The 24791-nt window shown below is 46.8% G+C and overlaps 1 protein-coding gene across 2 annotated transcripts in view; it reads left to right on the forward strand.

The window, feature by feature from the left end:
* The window catches only part of DAB1 (DAB adaptor protein 1), a 278601-nt gene that overhangs the window by 229651 nt on the left and 24159 nt on the right, over nt 1-24791 (forward strand). For both annotated transcript variants that reach the window (XM_079776036.1, XM_079776037.1), the window contains exons 8-11: nt 16878-16928; nt 17019-17066; nt 21940-22002; nt 24378-24486. In XM_079776036.1, coding sequence (XP_079632162.1) covers nt 16878-16928; nt 17019-17066; nt 21940-22002; nt 24378-24486 — 271 coding nt within the window. The remainder of the gene's footprint in view (nt 1-16877; nt 16929-17018; nt 17067-21939; nt 22003-24377; nt 24487-24791) is intronic.

Genomic DNA, 24791 nt, shown 5'->3' on the forward strand with positions numbered 1-24791 from the left:
TTCCTTTAGTTTGAAATCTGGATCAAGACGTTGCATAATTGGATTAAACCTACTCTGAACATTTGTCAGTTTCACTTCCTCATTAAGCACCGCATTGTAGAGAAATTATAATTATCTCAACACAGTTAACATAGATGTCACACAAGAGGAGGTCGGCTCGAAGTGAGGGAAAGGAATCTGATCTCCGTATTCCCACAAATGAAACAGGATTGTGATGTTTTGCTTGAGTGGGCTTTCTTTTAGCTGTGCTTATAAATTGTCCTGAGACAGAATGCTGAATTTCTAGAAGTCCCAGAGCTAGTAGGAATGTTACAAGATGCTCCCCAGCAATGCAAGAGTCCCTGGAGAAGGATTGTGGGAAGTGCAGGTGAACATTCCTGACTCTTTGGCTTTGGCTCACATACCTGCAGTGATAGACCTTCATTATTTTTGTAATCTCAGAGCTCCAATTGTTACAAGGTCCTTCTTTTATGGACTTTCCTTACAACTTCTACTCATTTATTTATTCATTCATCCACCCATTTGGCAAATATTTGCTGAGAACCTCCTACCTGCCAGGCAGTGTTCTATTCACTAGAGATACAAAGAAGACCGGCTGCTTAAGCATCTCAGTGGTCTCAAACAGAAAATAATGTATAAAAATAATGACAATCAGTATATCAGGACTGTGACTGAGACGCTCTGGGAGCAGAGTGGAGGCCAGTAAACTTTGCCTAAGGGATTTGGTGAGGTCTTCCCCCAGGGGATGGAGTTGAGGTAGAGTCTTAAAAGATGATGGAAGTTTGGCAGTGGAGAAAGGGAGCAAGGGTGGAACAGCATTCAGGAAGAGGGAATGGAAATGTTTAAAGACATTGAAATGTGGAAAAGCCTAACATATTCTAGGGGCTGGTGAGTAGTCTGGGGTGGCAGGGCCACAGGATGTCTTTGTGGGAGCAGAAGACAAGGATACCAGGTAAAGCGAGCCAAGGTCCTGAAAGGTGGGGCTCAGAAGCTGGAATTTGTGAGGAAGCCACTGATGCTTTCAGGTGGTAGAGTGACACTATTAGAGTTGCATTTCCCAGCATCACTCTTGTGGCCTGTGTCAGGTGGCTGGGCAGGTGGGGAAACCATTAAGAAGCTAATGGAATTATCTGTGTGTATCCATCAAGATGGAGTCAGGAAAACAGAGCCCACACCAGTGTAATACAGGAAATTTAATGCGGGAAATTGTGACAAGGGTATTAAAAGGAATGAAAAGCCAAACAGGACACTGGGACAACCCAGATTAGTAATATTTGGAAGGTGCTTCCATCCATAGGGTAGAAAGGACAAAGGAAGGAGGTGGTCTTAGCACAGCCCAGGAGCTGGGGCAGCCAGGATCCCATTACCAGCAGGTACTGAGGCACAGAGGAGCTGTCCAGCAGGTCAGGACCTTGGAGAGATGACTGTCTGGAAGAAACTAAAACCATGGAGAAGACTCAACCAATGCTGAATACTATGAAAGAAAGATGGGGAGAAATTCACTTCTCCCTTCTTCCCACTATCCAGTTTCCCACTACTGCCTCCTGTTGGCCAAACGTAAATGGAAATGTGTTGGCAAGGGAGCCTGGGTAATGTAGTTGACAGCTCTCAGTCCCTGTCATGCAGCACAGAGCAGGGAGAGGGCAAGAATGGGTCTGAGGGCAAATTGGTCAAGGAGTAGACAGATGAGGACCAGGGGTAGACAGGTGAGGACAGGGCTAGACAGGGTCTGGACTGAGGGTGGGGCCCTGCAGAGAGAAACTGAGAGAGAGAGAGAAAAGTAAATTTGAGTGGATGGCTAGGGTTTGTCTGGAAAGATCTTGCTGATGTGGAAAGTGAGGTGAGCACGAGGTCCAAGCTAGCTCCAAGGTGACAAGCTTTGGGAGGTCAGGTATGAGGCGATGTGGACTGACCGCCTCCTCTCCTCTCCTATCGCTCTGTTGTTTAACGTACCTGCTGTTCTACATCTCCAACTTCTGAGAGTGCTTGTGCGTCAGCTTTTCCACCTGCTGTCTTCAGGTTCTTGCCAAGGGTGGTTGTGATCCCTTTCATCTTCCTCTCTGTTCTCAGTCCACGACTCTCCTTTGGGCAGTGTCATGTTACCCCCTTAAATGATATCTGGCTCTTTCTCCCAAGGTGGAAAAACTGAGCTGTCATGAATGGAATCCAACAGAATTGTAGATAGCTCGCTGTCAGATCATTGCTGGGACTTGTTTTCCACAAATGCAAATGGGGATGGGGATCAGTGTTTGCATAAGCTGCTGCCTGTTCTACTGTTTGCTCAGTTGTGTGTTGGCAAAAATCATGTCAGAATAAAACAATAATCCCTCCATGCCTCTGCTAAAATACCTACCAGTGCTCTCCTGGAGGGATGGTCTTCAAACTTTTTATAAGACCCCGGAACCTTTATTCAAACAAAACCTGCCCAGTAACCTTCTATATAAACAGAGGAAAGAAAGAAGAGATGTGGGTGAAGCTGGGTTCAAACTTACACAGCTGGAAGCCCTCCCCCTACCCACTCTGAAGGACAGGAGTTTTTGCAAGGGAAGAGATCCAGGGAGGGTAGTGTGAAATCCACTGTTAAAGGAACCACCAGTTCCTTCCATGGGGGTGAAGTGAGGAAGTCAGGCAAGGAGGAGGCCCTTTGCATTCTTGCCCCCCATCAGAGGCTCTGTGATTCTGGATCCAAGAACCCAGGTGGTGAGCCCACTCTTAGGGAGCCACTAACCCAACAGGATGAGCCTGTGGTTTGAGTGAGTTGGAGCTTCACACTTCTCCGCTATGACCCTGGGTAAAGTGCTTTATTTTTCAGATTCTTCTTCATGACCAGTAAACAACATAGAGCTACTTCTCTGGGTCTTGTGAGGATTAAATAACAGATATGACTTCTGGTGTGTTTGACACAGAATAAGAACTCAGTACTTTGTAGGCAATGTGGAATTGAAGTTAAAAGTGTGAAACTTGTAGCCAAACTACTTGGGCTTGAACATTTTCTCTCTCAAATACCAGAAGTGTAACCTGGAGGAGTTATTTAAACTTCCCTGTGCCTGGATGTGTTCACTTGTAAAATGAGGATAAGGACAGTGTTACCTACCTTGTAGAGTTCTTTTGAGGACTTGGATAACGTATTATATGTAAAATCTTTAGAACAGCACCTGACACATAGTAAGTACTCTGTAAATGTTAGCCATAGTTATTTTTATGAGCTATAATATGGACAAAAGTCTGTATCAACTGCTTCATGAGTAAGACCTGGCCCAGCCAGTAGGGTGCTTTTATTCTACTGGAAGGAAGAAGGTTAATGTGCAGAGTAAAGGGCTGGAGTGCCTTCAGTTCTCCATGCCCAAGAAATAATGTCAACAAGATCAAGTTTAACTCAATATCCTGGGGTGGGCTGAATTGCAGGGGAGTGCCATGCTGTGGTTCAGGAAAAACACACAATTGTAGCTGCCAAATGTTGAGCACCCAAATAAGGCACTTCATTCACTACTTCAAGACAGTCCCCAAACAGCCACGAGACATAGGTCTCTTCTCTACTATAAAGGATACTGAAGATCAGAGAAGTTAAATCACTTGGCACGGTTAGAAGAGGCATCACTAAGAACTTAATCCAGCTGCCTCTGACCCTAAAACTAGAGTTACCTAGTTTATCGTCCAGACTGGGTCACTTTTGAAAATAAGAATTAGAGCAGGTCACCAGGCATGAGGAGCAGTCTTAGGTAAACCAGGGTGTAAGGCCACCCTACCCAAGTTAGCAAATGCTCTTCCTTCTGGGCCAATCTGTCTCTAGACCAGAACACAGTGAGATTTTTTCAAACAGCAGGTAGGAAGCATCTATCCTTCTGGTTCCTAAAACTCATTGCCAGTAGTGCTACCTGTGCTGCAGCAACAGCAGTCCCATCCCCAAGATGCAGGTGCACCGATGCACGCTTGCTCCTTCAGTGGGCATCAATCAGGTGATTCAGAGATCTGTGCGTGGTAAGAAAATATGAGTCAGAGGTATCCGTTAACTGCTGCTGCTGTGAGTCTGTCATTATTCCTCTAATACAGATCGTTAACATTCACAGAACCTTAACTATAGCATCGCTAATGAGCAGAGCTCTAATATGCACGTTCCCCATAAATATCCATCCATGGTGACACATTCTCTCTTGGTACAGTAATTCCGCTTTTCTGGATAAATCATCATGTTGAGGCTCTTTCTTTCTCCCTAACTGCCGTTATTAGTGGTTGCAGAAGAATAATGAACAAACTTTAGTTGTAAAAAAAAAAGGGGGGGGGAGATAAATGAATGATCATGGAGAATAAGAAAATATATATTGGTGACAGTCCCAACCCAAAGTGCACAATCCCTTGTTTTTACAATGACTTAGAGAGGAGGCAAGAAATGAGCATTTGTTGAGCAGTTACTGGGGCCGGAGGCGCAGCTGGGCAAGCTGTGTCTGTTTCAGTGATTCCTCAGCACTGAGTTTCCCAACAGTCATTTGTGACACTTCTAAAGGCACAGCTTCTCGGGGCCCGCTCCCTCAATCTGCTTTCGAAAGGCTTGAGGATCTTTTTCTATAAAGGGAGATGTATAAAGCTCCCTGGTGGATTCTGAGGCTTGACTAAGTGTATCTAGTTTCATTAACATGACAAGTATTACTTTTTTCCATTTTATGGATGAGAAGGTAGAGGTTGAGATGCTAAGGGGAGATAGTCTAGTCATCAGGGACGAATCACTTGCTTCTCTGCCTGTGCATAAAGAATGGCCCATGTGAAGGTGACGTTCCCTCTCGCTTTTTGCAACATTGTCTCCCATGTTCACCTCCCGTTCTCTGACCTGTCATAGCGTCCCGTCAGTGTGTCAGCGTGTTTCTCTCCATCAGGCCAGCCTCTGTCCTGATCGCTGCATAGTGCGCCTTTCCCGCTGCTGCTGTCAGCTCAGGACTTTGTGTCTTCCCCCCTTTCCAAAATACTTTAGTCTCATGGCCTTGTCTCTTTGGCTATTCCTATGTTGTTGTTGTTGTTGTTGTTGCCTCAGAAGTTCTAGTCCCCCCACCCCCTGTAATCATTGGAAGGACAACACTTGCAGTGTGACCTGGCCATGGCCCCACAGAGAAGATTGGGGTGGGCTGAGGGCAGGTTCCTGAACTGCCCACCAGGGTTCTCCTTCCAGAACTGGACCTCCCACCCTAGTCTTAAAACACAGGTCATCTGACACCCTTTGTTCTCTCCCCATAGCATAATGGTTCAGAGCATGTACTCCAAAGCTAACCCACTTTGGTGAGAATCCTAGCTCTTCCACTTACTACCTATGTGATCTGGGGCAGGTTAATTAACCCTTCGGTGCCCAAGTTTCCTCCTCTGAAGACAAGGATTACAGTAATAGCACGTACATGTGTTGTGATAGTTAAATGAATCCATACTTGAAAGCACTTGAGAATAGTGTCTGACACATACACAGGAAGTTGCACCTAAGTATTAGCTGTTATTTCTATCCTGCATGACCCTTGCCTGGCCAAGAAGGGATGAGGTTTTAATATTACTGTTTAACCCAGTCCTTCCTCTTTAGACCAGAATGGGTAGTTTGGGATACATTCTAGAAATAGAATCACCATTTCTTAATGAATGATAGGATGTCAGGGTGTGGAAAAGAGAAGGATTAAGAGTAACAGGTATGCCCTAACCGGTTTGGCTCAGTGGATAGAGTGTCGGCCTGTGGACTCAAGGGTCCCAGGTTCGATTCCAGTCAAGGGCATGTACCTTGGTTGCGGGCACATCCCCAGTAGGAGGTGTGCAGGAGGCATCTGATTGATGTTTATCTCCCATCGATGTTCCTGGTTCTCTATTCCTCTCCCTTCCTCTCTGTAAAAAAATCAATAAAATATATTTAAAAAATAATAATGATGTCAACCACTTGAGCCCTAACCAAGGAGATATTGTTTACTTTAAATCAAAAGGGTCTGTCATAGAAGAGACGGAGCAAGTAGGTGGGTAAAGAGACCTCTGCTTGTGGAATCTTTGTAAGATCTCACTGAATATACCATCCTCTTGCCCTAGCTACATGATCTTCAAAGATAGGGTGCCCGTCACCAGAGAACAAGCAGGGAAAAAGCCAGAGACCAGAATACTTGTGTCAAAGTGACAAAATTGGCATTGCCTTGTCCCTGCGGCAGTATGCACAAAGTGTCTCTTTCTTTTTAGTTTTATGTTTTCTGCAACAGTGGAAGGTGCTTCCTAGAACCAGTGTCTGGTCACGTGTGCATTGCTCTGTTCAAGCACCCATCCCGCAAATACCATCTGGGTCCACTGTGTGTCAGCTCTGTGCCGGCCACTGGTGCCATGCAGGTCAGGCCAGGTCCCACCCATTGCCCAGCTCACACTTCATGGGGGAAGGCTGCCAACAAACAAGTAAACAGGCAAACGGGTGTGCGTGCTGGCCACAGAGCCAAACAGGGTAACATGGCAAGTGCTGGGGGCTGCGGCTGTATTTAAGTAACGAGTCAGACAGAGGAGGTCTCTCTGGGGAGGTGACATCTGAGTTGAGATCTGAATTATGAGAAGAAATCAGTCCGATGAAGAGTGGGACCGGAACATGTGACAAGGGCAAAGGCCTTGGGATAGGACTGTTCCAGTGGTCCATGAGGAACCAGTGGTCTGTGACGGACAGAGAGAAGATCAGAGTATGGTGCGAAAGGGAGACTGATGGGAGGTGAGTTCAGACACAGAGGCAGTGGCCGAGCATGGACAGGTTTATAGGCAGTGGTAAGGAGTTTGAATTTTACCCTGAGTGTAATGACAAACAGAGCAGGGTTTTAAGCAGGGGAGTGAATCTGGTATTTTACTAGTAAAAAAAAAAAAAGTACTCTAACTGCTCTTTGGAAGATGAACTTAAGGGGACGAGAATGGAAGCAGCAGCCTCTGCAAGAAGGAATGCTCCAGAGGTGATTGAGAGAGGAAGAAAGAGCTTGAATATGTGTAGAGAGAGAATTAGCATTTAATGAATAATTGGGTGCCAGGGTGTGGGAGACAGAGGGATGAGGGGTAACTTGTGCATTTGAGGGCTGGAGCTTCTAGATGTGAGTTGGTGGCCTTTACAGACATCAGAAGACAAGGAAAGAATGGTTTTGGGGAGATCAGAAAGAAGTTCTTTGAACATGCGAAAGTTGAGGGTAAGTGGTATGGGACACAATCGCTTCACCAGTTGCTAGCTACTAAGAGAAGGAGTGAAAGATCAGATATTGGCTAGCCAAGTCGCAAGGATGCCACAGTATGACTGCCACCTTGAACCAAGGATGTTTCTCACTAATGGGGAGGACTTGAATAGTTCAGATGGAAATGCCATCGGATATTGGAAGAGCCGGAAGGACAGTGTGCCCCTTTTCTTACAACTTTTTTTTTTCTGGGGTATCTTCCAGTATTTCTTTGAAGTTAGAACCAGGCCCATTAATCTAATTACAGAACCTCATTAGATAAATGACAGAGTGGATATGACATCTTTTCTGGAATTTATAATAACACATGCCAAGTCTCTGTGAGTGAGCGAGTGTGTGTGTGTGTGTGTGTGTGTGTGTGTGTGTGTGTGTGTGTACATGGGGCACACACATACCAGTGCATGCTGAGCATTTGAAAACACCATATGGACTACCATACCCTCCACTTAGTAAGTCATATTATCACCAAGATATTTTCTGTTCAGTTTTCTATTCTCTTGTATAAGCAAGTTTATCCCCTCATTTATTCTGTGTGTGTTTTTTAATGTATCAATTGAATATAACTTCCTTCTGTGTCCTAGCCACTGGACTACTGTATCTAGATATTAGGAATTCAAAGATGAGAAGGGACTTAGAATCTCTACAAGGCCATAGTCTGTAATAGAGAAGAGAAAAGGTAATCAACTACAACTGAACATGGATGGTGCCCAGGGAAGGATCATCTAATTCAGTGGTTCTCAACCTTTCTAATGCTGCGACCCTTTAATACAGTTCCTCATGTTGTGGTGACCCCAACCATAAAATTATTTTCGTTGCTACATCATAACTGTAATTTTGCTACTGTTAATGAATCATAATGTAAATATTTGTGTTTTCTGATATCTTAGGCTCTACAGCAGCGGTTCTCAACCTGTGGGTTGCGACCCACAGGTTGAGAACCACTAGCAGGGTCGCCTAAGACCATCGAAAAACACAGATATTTATTCTAATTCATCCCAAAGGCCAAGGAGGAAAGCTTGGAAGAGGTTACTATAGACTTAGGTCTCAAGGGATGTCTTACAGTTCTCCCGAAGAGTGAGGATGGGGAGAGCAGCCAGTCACAAGGAATAGTTCATTCCAAGGCCTGACAGGGAAAGAAATATATAGAGACCTGTTAAGAGGGCATGTGAAATTATGACACAAAGTTGCAAACTATATGTAGGTTGGACAATCAATCTGAGACAGTTGAGGATAATGCTCTTCCAGATTTCCCCTGACTTCAAATCCTTAGGCTCCCATCCACGTCTGGCTTATTGGTGAACATCATCTCACTTGATCATCAGAGCTCCATGAAGAAGCCGTGTATGTCCCTGACTGTTTTACTTATGAGCAAGCCAAGCTTTTCCTGGGCCCCCAGTTTTGTTGCTGTAAAATATGAGCCACGTTTCTCTGCTCTGAGTTATTATTGTCCCTTCTTGCTCTATACAACTGTGAGGGGAATTGTGATTGGGTAGAAAGGAACTAGACTAAAACTTGGGAACTTAAGAGTGTTATCCAAGCTTTTCCATTAAAATTATCATGATTTTGAAAAAGTTGGAGGCCTGTTTCTGAAGAAAGAAAAAAACAGGGTTGAGTTGAGTTAGAGCTCTCTACAGTCTCCTCTAATTCTATTACTCTGCAATTTTCAAACTATTCAACATGCCATCACATAGGTGCTACAAAATCCTCATATTCCTAAAGGATACTCCATTGAATTATTGACTTAATATTTGACTCAAATAAGCAAGCACTAACGGAGGTCTTACTGTGTGTCAAACACCACGCTAATTAAGCTATATTACCTTAACTCTTACCCAGGGAAATCGTCACACAGTCCTGTGAGATGGATATTTCCCTAATGTTACAACAAAGAAAAATATGAGAGATGGATAAACTAGTCAAATTCCTTCTACATAGAAACAGAATTCTCGGTTTGGTTGTTTGCAGTGGATTTGTCTTCAGTCGTGTGAGTGGCATTGTACCCTCTGTGGAATGGGACACACTCTGTGGAAATGCTCAGTGTGGTACACGTGTTAATACTCTCTAGGCTCTGACCTGAATGGGTTCCCTCCAATCTCCCTAACTTGCCTGTCACGCTCAGGGAAGGGATAGTGCCCGAGTCCTCAAAATATCAGCACCATGCCTTGCTCACCATGGGCATCAGGAGAAGTTCCTTAATTATTCGTTGACGGCCTTGCGAATTGAATCCAAGAATGAAGAAGTGAATAAGGAAATTAATGCCACGCCTGTAAAATCTGCATTCCTCCAAAGAAGAAAAGGAGAAACATTTTGCACAGAACAGCTGTCAGAGCAGCAGGCAAAGCCCTCCTGACTATTTTTTCCTGTGCTGTGACATCTCTCCATTTGTGATTGCCTCTGATTTGCTCCATGCTCAGCCAGAGCCTCTGCTACTCTAGCTTGATTTCAGCTCCATTCAATAGTTCCTGGTACCGTACCGTTGGCTGCCATCTGGCCTGCAGGAGTAGCCCCTCCAAGAGAGATGCACCAACACAGAAAGAGACAGCTCTCGCTTCCTCCCCAAAGCATGCTGATCATGTCATCCTGCTGACAGGAGCCAATTCCACATCCCTGGGATTCTAATTCACCCCCTTTTCAAAGTACTGAACGGATGCCAGGTCTTGTTAGGAGTTTTTTGAAAAGGCCTTGAGTTGTTGCTAATGTGGAACCGGAATAATAGGTTTTTCAAAGGAGAAGGGATGAAGGAGGAGAGATTTAAAAACAAATAATTACAAGCTTTGGGAAAGGACTCCCCTTGGTTTTTAGTTTTCTCTGACACTTACACCTGTGCAGGTGTGTTTGTTCTATGGACAGTTGTTAAAGTAGGAAAGCCATCTCACACCCTGCCCCCATTTCCCCTGACAGAGGAGCCAACGTCCTTGTCAAATGGCAGGTCTGTGGGGTGAGATCATGGGTTGGGACCGGGATTAGAGCCCAGGAGGCACGAAGAGAGAGGAGCAGCAGCCCCGTGGCTAGGAAGGTGTTTTCCACGTTCCTTCGTCATTCCCGTCACGGGCCCCATTTTGGCTTTCACCATAGGAAGAGCTGTCATCATCTCTCTCTTTATGACCACTGTCCACTGTCCTCAGACCACAGACTGTCACCATCAAATCCCTGACACCAGTGCTGGCACCATCTCAGACCATCTGCTGCTTCCGGTTTCCCTGACTCCTCAAGATTGGGTTGAGCAATATGTGTTTAACAGTAAAGGCAATAGTAGCAGCCATCACTGGCATGAATCACTTCATCACTCTGAACCAGGCACTGTATACTAAAGGCTTTATGCGAATTATCTCATCACCAATCACATGATAATTGCCTGTTTTCTTTTCCACCTCCCTCGTGTGATACAAGGGCAAGGACTGTGCCTGTGCAGACTAGCTCAATAAATCGATTCGGAGTGGATGAGTGACGGGTTATCACTGTCTTATGATAGCCATCACCCCAAGCACTGGCATCATCATTTTTCAGGCATGACAATCATCTCCTTCCCTGTGTCACTGTTACTGAGATCAAACCCACTTAGCTATTAGTGTCTTATTGCACAATCAGCAGCCTGAAAATCGTGCCACCAACCCCATCCTTATATATTGCCAGGAAAATAATGGATGTGTTTTAGAAAACCTGGGCATGAAAGTATGGGGTTACCATCCGAGTTTTGAAGTGGGTGGGAGGGGTGGGAAAGAAGAAGAGCAGAGGCAAAAAGGGCATGGGGTTGGTGGAATGAGGGAGGACAGTCCCGCCTTGCCACACCAGGGTTAACTGTGGGGAACGCGTAGGAGCAGGAACCTGCTTGGACCGAGCATCTGCTCTGTGAGGACCGTGTTGCACCTTCAGCTTCTCCTCCAGGTGACTTCACTCCTTCCCGAGGCCAGTGTTTCCCAAACTTTTGCAATAGCCTGGATCCTGCTTACCCTCCCCTTCCCCAACAAGTCATTCCACAGCTGTATAATTCCTCCCTCCCTCCTAAGTTCTTCCTTCTCTCCCTCACCCTCTTTTCTTCCTTCCTCCTTGTCCCTGTCCCTCTCTTTCCTTTCTGTAATTTTGGAAGGGAACTGACATCCATTGAGATTTTACTCTGCCAGTTACTGGGCTAATTCTTTGCATACCAATCTTCTTGCTGGTTTTTCTTAGCAAGCTCACCTTGTAAGCATTGTTACCCCTATTTTGCAGAGGAGGAAAACTGAGGCTCAGGGTGATCCAGGAATTTACCCAAGGAAATGCCAATAGAGAAACAGCAGTCTGACCTCACAGCTGCTGTTTCCTTCTCTCTCTCTCTTTCTCTCTCTCTCTCTCTCTCTCTCTCTCTCTCTCTCTCTCTCTCAATCAGTAATGTATTGATTTCAGAGAGGGAGGGAGAGAGAGATAGAAACATCTATGATGAGAGAGAATCATTGATTGGCTGCCTCCTTGCACGCCCCCTACTGGGGATTGAGCCCACAACCCAGGCATGTGCCTTGACCTGAAATGGAACCATGACCTCCTGGTTCATAGGTCGATGCTCAACCACTGAACCACCTCGGCCAGGCTCACGGCTGCTGTTTCTAACTTCTCTCCACTACCCTACCCCACATTTCCTAAAAGCATCAAATCTCTCCCTTTAAAGCATCCATTGCTTTCAAATGCAAGCAAATTCATTTTCTTGGTATTAGACTAAAGTTGGGAAACTCAAAATCTAGAGTTAGATTCCTTAGCCACAGCTGTCCCCTATGCATTCATGTTAGCTTGTTCAGATCAGCTTAGAGCCCTGTGCCCAGGGGCCTGCTTTTCTCAAAACACCTCACGAATGCCCCAGCAAATCCCTTTCACCACCATTCCCCATCTTGACTTTCTCTTTGCATTTTAAGAAAGGCAATTCCAAGGACCATCTCAATTTTTAGGAAGCCTGGTGTAAATATTTCATTGCCCAGGGATTTGTGGAGATATTACACCTGCGTGCACTTCAAAGGGAAGATGTAACTTTCATTATAAGGTCTATGCATTTCCCTCCACCCTCTAACCCAGGGGTCCTCAAACTTTTTAAACAGGGGGCCAGTTCACTGTCTCTCAGACTGTTGGAGGGCCGGACTATAGTTTTTAAAAAAAAACTATGAACAAATTCCTATGCACACTGCTAAGTTGGCTGCTAAGCAGGACAGGCAGCGGCGGCAAAAACACCCGGCGGACCTGATAAATGTCCTCGGTGGGCCGCATGTGGCCCGCGGGCCATAGTTTGAGGACCCCTGCTCTAACCTCTGGACAACCTTTGGGACCTTCCTAACATGGTAGCTGGGGGCAGGAGGGCCTTTAGCTGCTACAGTGAGGCCCAGCTTTGAGTAATGAAAGGCAATTCTTTAGTCATTATAGAGACAGGTCCTCAAAACGGCACCAATTCCTCTCTTGGATCAAGGCTTTGCCACACAGTAGCCACAGTGCAGCCACTGGCTACCACCTGGGACAGTGCAGATAGGGAACTTTGCATCATCCCAACAAGTCCCAATCCACAGCTTTGCTCTGGGAGGAAATCATTTATTAACATCATAGTTTCCACTCCTCAATCTCAGCTCCATGGTTCTTCAATTACAAAGCAGGTTTACCTGTCTCTCTCTGCCAAGCCATGGGAAAGAGGCTGTTCACTCTTGGCTAAAGGTGATAGACTCCTAGGTCCCCAGGGGGATTAGTCTTCATTAGCACGTGTCTTCCCTCTTAAATCACTTCCCAAGGAAAGGCACTTGCATTCAAATGCCCAGAATCACTCTGTGCCTTAGGAGTACCCACTGCGGTGCAGTTACAAATCACTTAAGTCCATCCATTTCTCCTGAACCTTCTAAATGGATAATTGAATTCATCCTTCTGCAGCAGTGGCCTGAGTTCTGAGTTGAGATCTAGAAGCCATGTGTCCTCCCTGTTCCATCCCACCACCCCCAAGCTAGAATGACGACATATGCTGGCTCACTCTGAGCTGCAGGAGAGCAGGGGCCAGACATGACTCATCTCTGTAGCTCCGGTGCCTCGCCAGGACGTGGCATGTGGAGAGCGCCCGGTGAATGTTTGTTGAAGAAATTAATTAGTCAATTACATAATCAATCAAGACGCCTTCCATTTTCCCAGTGGGATTTCCACTAATTATTCCTGCAGAGAGTCCATTCCCCAGCACAGTGATCAGCAAATCTGGCTGCGCATTAGTATTACCTGGGGAGCTTTTAAAAACCTACAGATGCCAGGGCCCTGCCTCAGACCAATGGAGTCCAAATCTCTGATGATGGGGCTCAAGCAGGGGTAGTTTTGCAAAAGCTCCCCCAAAGGATTGCACTGTGCAGCCCAGGGTGCGAGCCCCTGCAGGGTTCTGATGTGGCAGCCATAGCAAGTTTTCATCTTTTTTCTTCAGCCCAAGTCCTACCTTATCCACTGTCACTTTGGCTGCAAGAGTAACAGGAATTTGATCTTGATAGTTACCCTACTCAGTTAGGGGACAATCCTGTTCCCACTGCTCCTATAAGGGAGTATGGGAAGATAAAACTCCCTGTGGGAGCTTTACTTTTATATCTTAATGAAGATTCAGGCTAGAACTGGGTTGAAACAAAACAGGGGAATCTCTTCCTTTGCTTCCTCCCTGGAAGTTTAAGTTGTGAGTGAAATTTGATGTCATGTTGATGTTTTGAAAGCAGCGTGGGAAGCTGTGTTCATGCTATGGTAGTAAGTATGGGAAAGATATCTATAAGAACGAAAGGCCTGGGGATAATCCTGCTCTGGAGCCATTTGCTTTTTTATATGGGGCTAAGTGAGCTAGAACTCTAGTAGTGACTGTAGGTAGAGCAAGAGCCAGGGGTGTGGGGAGACTAGCAAATGGGTTCCAGGTCCTGCCCATGAGAAGCAGCTGGGAGAGTATATGGGCTGGATGTGGCGCACCGGGCATTACCACAGGCTGCCGTGCGCGGGAGGAAAGAGCGCTGAGCCATGACTGAGCCAGGGGCAACCAGGAAGGGACCACAGGAGCCAAGGACAAAGTGCATGGATGGGAAGAGGATGATCAGACAATACTGAAGCCAGAACTGAGGTGAGAGGGAGAAGATGGAGTCAAGAATGGACAGAGAGGTTCAGAGCTAAGGCCAAGAAGTGCTGGGCATCCTTTGACACGGGCTCTGGCCTGTGCTGTCAGGCAGGGCTATTTCTAAACAGGGGCATCTGGCAGGGTATTTGTTTCTTCTTCCTCTTTCTTTCCCCAAATATTACATAATAACAGTTTTCTAGCATTAAGCCCTGGGTGCCTGTGCATTGCAAAAATGAGTCAAAAGAAACAGAATGAAGAGATACTAATAATTGCTACTATTTATTGAGCACCTACTATGTGCCAAACACCAAACAAGACTTTGCACCCACATCTCAGTTCATCCTCTGAGAGGATGTCATCGTTATCATCCCCACTTGAAAAATGAGAAAACTGACGCTCATTGGGTTGTGAGAGTCAGGCGGCCAGCACACTGCGCAGCCAGGAGTCAGTCCATGTTGGTGGGACTCCAGAGAGAGGCATTGGCTCCCATGCATTTCGTCTCCAGCTCCATCTGGATGAATGAAATCGCCTCCTCACACCCCAGCTCCACAGCTCACCAAAGGCCACGTCTCTGTCACCAGGAAAGCGACGGGCTCGCGCCAGCATCGGTTATCCTCGCGCGTTTTCATTAGGTGGTGGGGGGTTTATGAGACTCGACCACAGGCTGTTTTTCAAATTTATTTAATGCATCCATCATGCTCTGAAGCTATTTGCTTCTTTATATTGGACAGATGTAATGAGATTTTGGACACTAAAAAATGTTTTTATTAAAAGTTATGACCCAGAGCTAGTTGGTAGGGACTGTGCCATAAATCCCTCGAAGTGTGCGAATTTATAAAGGATGTAGCGACATAACCTTAACCTTTTAGGCCACTCCATAGATTACAGGATCGCTTAAACTAATGTTGTCTCCCCATCTCTCCCCACCGCTGGCCAAATAATAATCATAATGTATGTGGTTATCCGATGTGGTTGCTCGTCCTCTGCTCTTAGCCACAGTTGACGCTTGGGGAGCCAGTGCCTGGCAAAGCCGATGGTTGATGACGGAATTCGCTGATGGTTGGTCCCAAGGCCCCGCTGTGGTGGGCACGCTGGTTCCCTGGCTCTGCTTTGCAGCCTTGTCGCTGGGGCTGGCAGAAAGTCACGTTTGCCGCAGAGGGTGAGAGTGAGTTCTGATAGATGAGTATTATGAGGTTATTGGGTGATGGTTTCTCCATTCCTCTATTGCCAATAGCCAGCTCTCCTAAAAATTAGGAAATGATACAGTTATTTCTGTGCATAATAACTCATTGTAATGTCAATAGTATCAGATATATATTCATGTTAAAGTGCTTGGAAAGCATCCAAAGAATAATTAGCTCGTAATATAGACCAAAATAAGGTGATATATCTATTTACAGAGACATTATATATTATCTATAGTAAATCTTACTGTTGTGACTTTGTTAAATTAACATTTATTAAGTTGAGCCCTGGGGCATCAGATGGAGGGCCGCAGTTCAACAAAGACCACAAGAGAATTGAAGTAGAGAAGCTTATTATTCACAGGCCCTGGAGGAGGGGTCACTGGGAGAGGTCAAGGCGGCTGGCCTGAGAGAGCCACAGGACCTAAGGCACATGCCTTTGTTAGGCCCGTGGGTGAAGTGCCTGCATTTCCTGGGCTAAGCCTGGATTGGGCCATTCAAACCAAGAACAGCAGGGCTTGGGGTCTTATCTAAGAGGTAACAAGGGGAAGGAAGGCCTGGGCAGTGGGCAGACTGCCTACCATGAGAGTCCTCACGGGACATGCCTCCCCACAGGGGTTGGAGCCAGTTTAAGGCTCCTGCAGGCCGCTTGGCCACACAAAATGGATCCTGAGACAGCAGTATTTTGGAGTAGTGAAATGCTCGACAGTTATAAACAACAAAATAAAGAATTAAAACAATTAGATCTGGTCAACAGCCAGCTGCTTGTAAAACATGCATTCATTCATGTATTTTTAGACACTGCTGTGTGCCAGACCCTCTGTTAGCTCTGGGGATTCAAAAGTAAATACAGCATGGTCCCTGCTTCGGGAAGCTCACCGTGGGGTCGGCACAGATGATGTGCTGTTATTCTCAGAGGAGGAGTTTCAACTCAAAAGATCAGGGAAGGCTTCATGGAAGAGGTGGCCCTTCAGCAGGGTTTGAGAAATGGGATGAGCTCTGAACATGCAGGGGTGAGGGGAAGAGCATTTCAAGCAGAGGGGACAGCGGGCACAAAGGCACTTAGGAAACCAGCTGTTTACAGGCTGCTCTAAAGACTTCGGTTTGCTAACGCAGATAACATTTTTTGTCTTTTAAAACAAAAATCTCAAGGGTAAACATGCTCTTATCAGTTGAGACCGGCTGGGTAATGTCTGTAATTTCAGAAAGATGAACTTTGAACCACTGCTGTATTTCCTCATCAGGCCCCTATTTGATCAACTGCTTATGCTGGGAACACATTCCCAGGATTTTCACAGAATGTTGGCCTCAGCTCCTGCCACTGAGACCATGGGAGCATAAACCGTAGATACCATCCTCATCAAACTCATTAATCCATGTCATTTGTGTGTCATTCACTTCATCCTCATTCATCGCCCCTTCCACTTGCAGAATGGCCATCCGATGGAGGATTTTGAAGAACGCTTTGCCGCGGCCACCCCGGTAAGAGTGTGAGGGCCCTGTCTGTGAGCTGTTTCATGTCATTGCCCCATCATTCATTTCATGCTCATAAGCCATGCCTTGTGCTTACAGAACAGAAACCTGCCCGCGGACATTGATGAGATTCTTGAGGCAACGAAGGTAAGGCCTCCAGGCTCTTAAGTGAGGGTTGTTCTGGTCACTGACATGCATCCCATAGCATCCCCACCCAGCCTGCGTGAGAAGCAGGCGCTCGGCTCGGCTCTGTTCTAGTGTTCACAGGAAGACACCTGGTGGGCCCTGCAATAGGGTCAAATAATAACTGTGTGTGTATGTGTTTGTGTGCACACGTGTGCATGTGTGTGTGCGTGTGCGCATGTGTGTGTGAAAGAGGGTATATTGGACAGGAAGTGATACTCCTTCATTTCATTCAACAAATATTTTTTGAGCTTCTAACAGGTCCCATTCCAATAAATGGCTGGAGATGTAGTGGAGAGGAAGACGCTCATAGTACAACACAGTGCAACACTGCATAGCATAGGATAGAATAAGGTAGGGTGGGTGGGAAAGGTAGGGGAGGGAAGAGTAGGGTAAGGTGGGGTAGCCTAGGGCAGTGTATGTAGTGTGACAGTGTAGTGGGTATTCAAACACAGAAACAGCATGTGCTAAGTGCCCCATTGGGAATAAAAGACATGCACGACTGTTCTTCAGTCAGCATACCCTGGAGTAGATGTACTGGTTTACAACCAATATTTATACAGCTTGGCTGATATATAGGCCAATGAATATGATCACCCCTGAGGGTGCTTGGGAGGCTTCTAGGGGTTTTTGACCTTGGCTGCAAAACAGAATCACTAGGAGAGCTTTTAAAGTTTTAGGTTCTAGGCTGTACTCCAAACCAGCCAAGTCAGAATCTCCTGGGGTGTGAACAAGGCATCAGTATTTTCCCCCTGGTGATTTGGGTGTGCATCCAAGGTTGAGACCACTGAAATAAAAGTATCACACAAGCTGTTCTGAGTAGTGCGATGGGGTATAAACTGAGTTAGGAGACATTTACCAGGGGGAGGAAAAGTCCTCTAATTTGTCCCCTGAAGGATGATGGGTGGACAGGCAATGGGGGAAGGAATGGGTGTTCTAGGTAGGAGGAAAGGCATGTGCAAAGGCCCTGAGGTGGCCTTTCCTTTTATAGCCCTCATGCTTCTGGGCTCCATGGCACTGCCCTGATTGTGTCTGTGGGCCTGCCTTTCCTTCAGGTAGCCAGCTCATGAGAGTAGGAGCAGGAACATGCCTCATTCTTCCCTGTATCCCCTGCTCTTGGCACAGTAGCTGATGTACAGTAGGGGAGCCATACTTTTCCTAAATGAAGGACCTCCTGATGCCAAACATAGGTAGTGGGCCTGCAAGAATGTGATTTGGGGTCAGTCAAGGCCATCTCAGCCTTCAGCAGTGGTGCCTTCAGAATTTCTCTGTAGAAGGGGCTAGGAGTCTAGTTGCCATAGTCTAGTTCAGTGGTCGGCAAACTGTGGCTCGCGAGCCGTGGTTTGCCGCTCTGTTGACTAATGAGTTTGCCGACGATGGGTCTAGTTGAACGAAGGACCCGGAGGCTAACCTTGGAACAGCGGTTGTGTAACACTGCAGATACTCTTGTGAAAACATCACTTGTCGTATCAAAGAATGGCTGTGGAGAACAGGCCTGATGCAGACATTGATGGGCTGCCCCATCAACACCCAAGCTACCCATCCTCTCCGTCTCTGGCCTTGGCATCTTCCGGTGTCACTCTTCTTACCCTGGACAATGCCAGGCCTGAAGAAGGGGCAGAATCTGCCGGCAGCTGCCAAGTCTCTCTTCGCCTGAATATGTCTGAAGTGCTAGTAATGGAAAGGCAAGGAGGCACCTTGAGCCGGCCTTCCAGATAACGTCTTCAGATGGATGTGACTCGTGGCAGACCTTTTAGGAGCTCGGCTGCCGGTTAGAGAGTACGGTGGAGCTGGACTTCCGCAGGTAGGAAGGTAACCAAGGCTCTGTGAAGTGACAGATAAACGAGATGCTGCTCAGGCTGCGGGTCAAGCCCAGCTCTGTTAGCTCACTGGTCAGAGGCAAGTCACTTAACCTCTTGGTCTCAGTTAGCTCATCTGCAAAATCCAGACAATGAGAGAGACACCTGTGCTGCCGATGTCATGAGGCTCGGTGAGCATCAAACATGATGATAACGTATTACAAAGTGTATTGTAAACTGTACAATGTTTTACACATGTGGACGGTTAGTTTTATACTCTTCAGAACCTTAAATGACTCATTATGACCATCTTATTCGAAGGAGCGTGGTTTGTTAGGTTACAAATGAAAGGTCTGGGGTTAACATGGGGATGGAAGTTGTTAAAATAGATGTTACTCCAGATTCTCAATCACATATGGCCATTAGAATTGTTTTTAATTATATGGCGTAAGAATCCATTTTTATATAAAATTTAAATTAACTCAAGGTTCCATTTAAACAGCAAGTCCAATGGAATGAAATAACAATCTATGTGTTATGCCTCTGCATGCTGTTCTCGTTCAGTCCTTGAGTGAAAACCATCAGGCAGGGGCAAGTCTACATCTCAGGAATGAGGGTTATTTTAAAAGTTGTGTTTTCATCTTTAAAAACTAAACTAAAATAAAATAAAAGATGTGTTTAAGGAGAAAATGAGCCAGTAAATTATATGAATGATGTTAGCAACAGTGTGCCATGAGGTCAACACATTTGAAATGTAAATTGTGAAATTTAATTATTAACTTTATTTTAATATTTTCTTACCAGTGAAAATAGTGGAGACCATTTTAAAAGCACTGGGTTCCAACTGTAGGAAGCCCAGAAGCTTCATTTGAGTTAAATAGAGTTATTACTCGTGTGAATTTTGGAGAGAGTCTAAAGGATTGGCATAGTTTCACCAAATAAAGTAAAATAATGGAAGCAAGCTAAGGAAACAAGGAGTATTTAGGGTCCAGCCAGATTTGGGAGAGCACCCAGCATGCTGGCCACCCTGTTACCAGCTCACTACCATGGGCCATTATCCTCTGGGAGAGAATCAGGTAGGTAGAGAGTGGGAAGAAAAGACTGAAATGCACTGAGTCCCACACGAGCTGGGCCCTGTCCCCTTCGCTGTCTCCTCTCCTGCTTCTCTCTCCACCCACACTGGTTCAACCAAAATGCTCGACAGCCTGGGGCCGCTACCCCTCTTGCTCCTGTATTTCCATCTGCCTGGATGGCCCCTCCTCATCCTGGTTGCCTGGCTGACTGCTCCTCTTCTTTAGGACTCAGATCAGGTCTGTTTCTTTGAGAAAACCCTCATTGAGCTTTTTTGCCAAGAGCTGGCTGGTCCCTCCTAGGCTGGCCCATGGAGACGTCTGTTGCCATTCCTGCCACAACACCTTGAAATTAGCTCTGTCTCTGGGTTGTCCCACCAGACTGTAAGCTCCCTGAAGGCAGGAACTTGGCATTTCTCATTATTCTGTTCCCAGCAACTAGCACAGTGCCCACCACCTACCGCTTGTCCAGTGTGTACGGTACGGGAAAAGCATTGCGTGGTTGGGAAGGAAATCAGTATGCACAGGGCCCTGCTTTATGCCAGGCACTACTGTTCTTCTGAAAGCTTAAAGGGAAAAGTTGAATGTGAGTTAGCCAGGCTAAGCTGCTTTCAGCCAAAAGAACCTTTTGTGCCTGTTAAACGGGGCTTCGCCAAACTCCAAAGGAAGTCCTGCTATCAGTATTGTCAATAAATCTGCAAAGGAGATACTACCGTCCCCATTGCCCAGGTGAGGGAACTGTAGCTCTGAGGAGTGGCAGAGATCGGAGGTGGTAGAACCCAAACATATGCTCAGGTGGGCACCTTGTCCGGCCGCCAGAGCCCCTCACCTGTTGGTAAGAGAGAGCATTCCCTTCTTCGTGGTGAGTCGTAGAGAGAGGTAGGAATTCAGGTGCAGGGGCCCTGCATGGCAAGCAGGCAAATGCGCCCTGCTCTGTCCTTTCTATTGAATGGTTTTAGGTGGTTTTAGGTTCCCCTGAGGAGAGTTGTAAAATCCAAAGGGAAGCAGAGTGTTTTTCCCTCGGTGGGCAGGTTTGCACAAAGCATATGATTATGTACTTTAAGTCAGGGATCCTGGCCGGGGATTCCCCACAGTTGCTGCAGCTGGGAGAGTCTGCAGATTCATTTCTAAGTGTATCTTAAAGGGTCCCTTCCACAGCTACTGGCTGGCGTCACTCAGACACTCCTGGGTGATGGATGGGGGATGTAGATGACACGGTGTCTGCAGCCATGGAGTTCCGAGGAGTGATTAATAGTGTATCCGCTGAGCTGTTTTTGATGCCCTTCCTGGTATTAAATACTATGATTTCTTTTCCTCCAACTATATTTTTTATTCTCAAGACAGACTTTTTCAGGGACTATCATCTGACTGCATACTCTGTGTGGAGAAAACTCAAGTCTTAGCCTCTATGAGGCTCAGTTTACTCATCTGTAGAAATGGGAATGATGATGCCTTCCTCTCAGGGTCACTGTTGCTGGGAGCATGCACGGAGACGTGGCCATGAAGTCTGTCTTATTATACTTAGTGTGTGAAGGGCTAAGTACACTAGTGAACACACTATACTTAGTGTGTGAAGGGCCAAGTACATGAGTGAACACACGCATGCAAGAAAAACCAATGACGGGACTGCCTTCTTGCATTGTTTCCTGGAAAAGAGACAGCGCTGGCATCGGTGGTAAATAGGTGAAAAGGGTCTTAGTGTTGCTTATGGGAGGCGGCCAAACGCGGATCTCCTGGACTGAGTCCAGATCAACAGTCAGACACCTTGAAGCAAGAATTGATTCTGGCCGCATCCCAGGTGTTGTCTTTAGGGTCATGAGGTGTAGCAATGACCAACTGGGCTTATTGTTTATGTGGGGATGTTGAGAAAGAGAAATACTCGTCCTCCTAGGATGCTGTGTTTCAAGCAGTGCCCCTGCGGCAGCAGTATTCCTCCCGGTGACATCATTATCTTTTATGTCTTTTCAGGCTGTGACCCAATTAGAACTTTTTGGGGACATGTCCACCCCTCCTGATATAACCTCTCCCCCCGTAAGTATGCACCGCCCTCTGTGCCCGGCATCCCTGCCTTTCCCTTCTTCAGTCTCTCCGGGAAAAGCATGTGCTCTTTGTAACAGAGGCCTGCTGGTGGGTGTCAGCCCTGGCTCCTTCAAGCTGTGTGCTCTGGGCAAAATAGCTAGGGATTCTAAATCTCAATTTCCTAGGCTGTCTTTTAAAAGGAATTATGATACAGGCTTCTGTTTTGAGAAATAGATACATCCGTGCATTAGCAATTACAGGTCCCCTGGGGACTTGCTATTCTGCTGGGCAATGGGATCATGAATGGGATGTGGCCGCTGCCTGCAGACCCAGCCGGGAATAGGGCAAGAAACTCAACAGGACAACAATGCGATGAGGCATCTGACAGCACCTACCTGGCCCACATGGCCAGGTGGTCAGCCCAGTAAAGGAAGCATCTTCTCCCCACCCTTTCTTTCTTCCTTTCCCTCTCTCCTTTTTTTCTGATCTCTCTCTCTCTCTCTCTCTCTCTCTCTCTCTCTCTCTCTCTCTCTCTCTCCTTTTTCTTTGCTCTCTCCCTCCAATCTTCCTGCTGGCTTTACTGAGCTTCTCACAAAGCTTTGGATTCCCAGCTCCAGGTTCAGCAGGTACCTCAGTCGGTCATTGCTGGCAGGAGGGAGACAGAGGTTGCAGGAAGCCCTCATTTGAAAATTAAAAGGAGAAAAAAGGGTATTAAAACCAAAACCAAATAGAAACCCAGACAACTGGGTGCATTCAAAGGCCACCCTGCAGCCACTGCAAACAGCAGAGCCAGCTAGATGGCCCGTTCAGCTCCTCCCCCCACTCTCCACTCCCCGAGGTGGGTGGGGAGCAGTCAGCACAGCTGCACCAGCTGAAGCTGCTGGCGGGGGCAGCTCCCCTGGGCACTGCGCAGTTGTGCAAACCCAGGGATGGTGCTGTGGTTCATTGGTGAGATGCGCCTCACAGAGAAAAGGCTGTAACCTCACCACTGAGGACAGATGGCACAAGACCCCGCTGCCCACAGCTGCCGCCAGGGACTCTAGACATAGCTGTTCTGCCCCAACACCTGATGCCCAGAGCAGCCGTGAAGGCGGGGACAGCAGCTCCTGTCTCCAGGGAAGCTGGGAAGCCGGGCAGCTCTAGCAAGTCTCATCCCTGCTCCATCCCTGGGCGAAACAGCTGTGTCCTGGGCACTGGGAATCTCAGAACCGTGGGCTATGGAGCTAGAGAGGCCTGAAGGGATCTTCTAACCTTATTCCCTTCATTTTACAGATGAGCAGACTGAGGCCCAGAGAGGGCATGTGACTCACCCAAGGTCACATAGGGAAAAAGGGAATGGTGTTGATTGTGTTTAAAAGTGCTTATTGCAGCATCTCATGGCTGTGTTCCTGGCCCTGAACCCAAGTGCAGTCCAAATGGGTATTTAATTATCCTCAGAACAATGCCCTTCTTCTCACAAGCTGCTAGTCTAAATGGCCTTGTCTAATTGCCATGGTTTCAGGATTAATTGCTTGCCCCAGGCTATCCCCAGGGTGTATGTATGGGGTGGGGGGAGATAAGAATGTTTGTCATTGAATAGATATACACTGTAGGCAAAGGGCCTCTGTAAATAGGGAGGACCTTTAAAAAGAAACTGCATACTGATGGTTTTAATTCAGTGCCCCTCACCTTCCCCAACAGTTCATGCCACAGACCTTCCTGGAACCCCAGCATGGCCAGGCACTGTGCAGTTTACAGCTTAGGCATTTTTTTAATTATCTTGAAAATCTTCACTTCTTGCAAGTGAATATTCAGGCAAGATTCAGGGAGGCACCAGGAGATACAAGGACCTCTGTTCCAGTTCCTAAACTTTATTTGTTCATTTCGTCCACAACTATTTACCGACTGTTTTCAGTGACAAGCCCTGAGCTGGGTGCGCAGTAGTAGATTCTGAGTGGAGTATGTCAGTTTGGATTGACCGCATCTAAAGAAGGAAAGCCAGGTATTATGGAATAATTTGAAGGCCTGAAAACACCCCTAAGGGGTAGGGGCTCAAACTAAATAGTCACGATCCTGGCCTTCGTTTGCTGAGCACCTACTATATGCCTCAGCATGGTGCTGAGTGATTTGAATGCATGACCTCAGTTAATCCTCACAGTCGCTCTGGGAGTAGGTATCACTTTGCCCATTTTACAGATAATCTGTGTAACTAGCTAGTGGTTTGCACACCACCTAAGTGGCCAGACCCTGGCTGGTTTCTGCAGCATCCCCCTCCCCACAAACACACACACACACACACACACACACACACACACACACACATTCCTGCACCAGCTGCCTCCCGTCCTTGATGATCACTGAGCCAGGTCTCCCAGGAGCCTCATGCATCCGCCCCCTCTCTCTGACAGACTCCTGCAACTCCAGGTGATGCCTTTATCCCGTCTTCATCTCAGACACTTCCGGCGAGTGCAGACATGTTTGGTTCTGTACCTTTCGGCACTGCTGCTGTACCCTCAGGTAAGCCCCCTTCCTTCCACCTGCTTCCCTTCCTTTGCAGAAAGGGTTGGACCAGCTGCCAGATGTGCCAGAACACCTGTGGAACCACCGTTCTCCCGTTGTAACTCTTCAGGTGACACTGAGAAGCTGCCATGGGGTGGCGGGTGGGGTGGCGCCTCTCACAGAGGTCTGGTATGCTGCTGGCTGGAATACAGTGATGGCCTTCACATAGAATGGTCAAGATTCCATGTTACTCAGGTGGTTTGCTTTAGGGAGCCTGGTGCACACACAGCCATGCAGATCAGCGCAAGTCCATTTCTTCCTGT

The sequence above is a fragment of the Cnephaeus nilssonii genome (genome assembly GCF_951640355.1).
Source record: "Cnephaeus nilssonii genome assembly, chromosome: 7".
NCBI lineage: Eukaryota > Metazoa > Chordata > Mammalia > Chiroptera > Vespertilionidae > Cnephaeus > Cnephaeus nilssonii.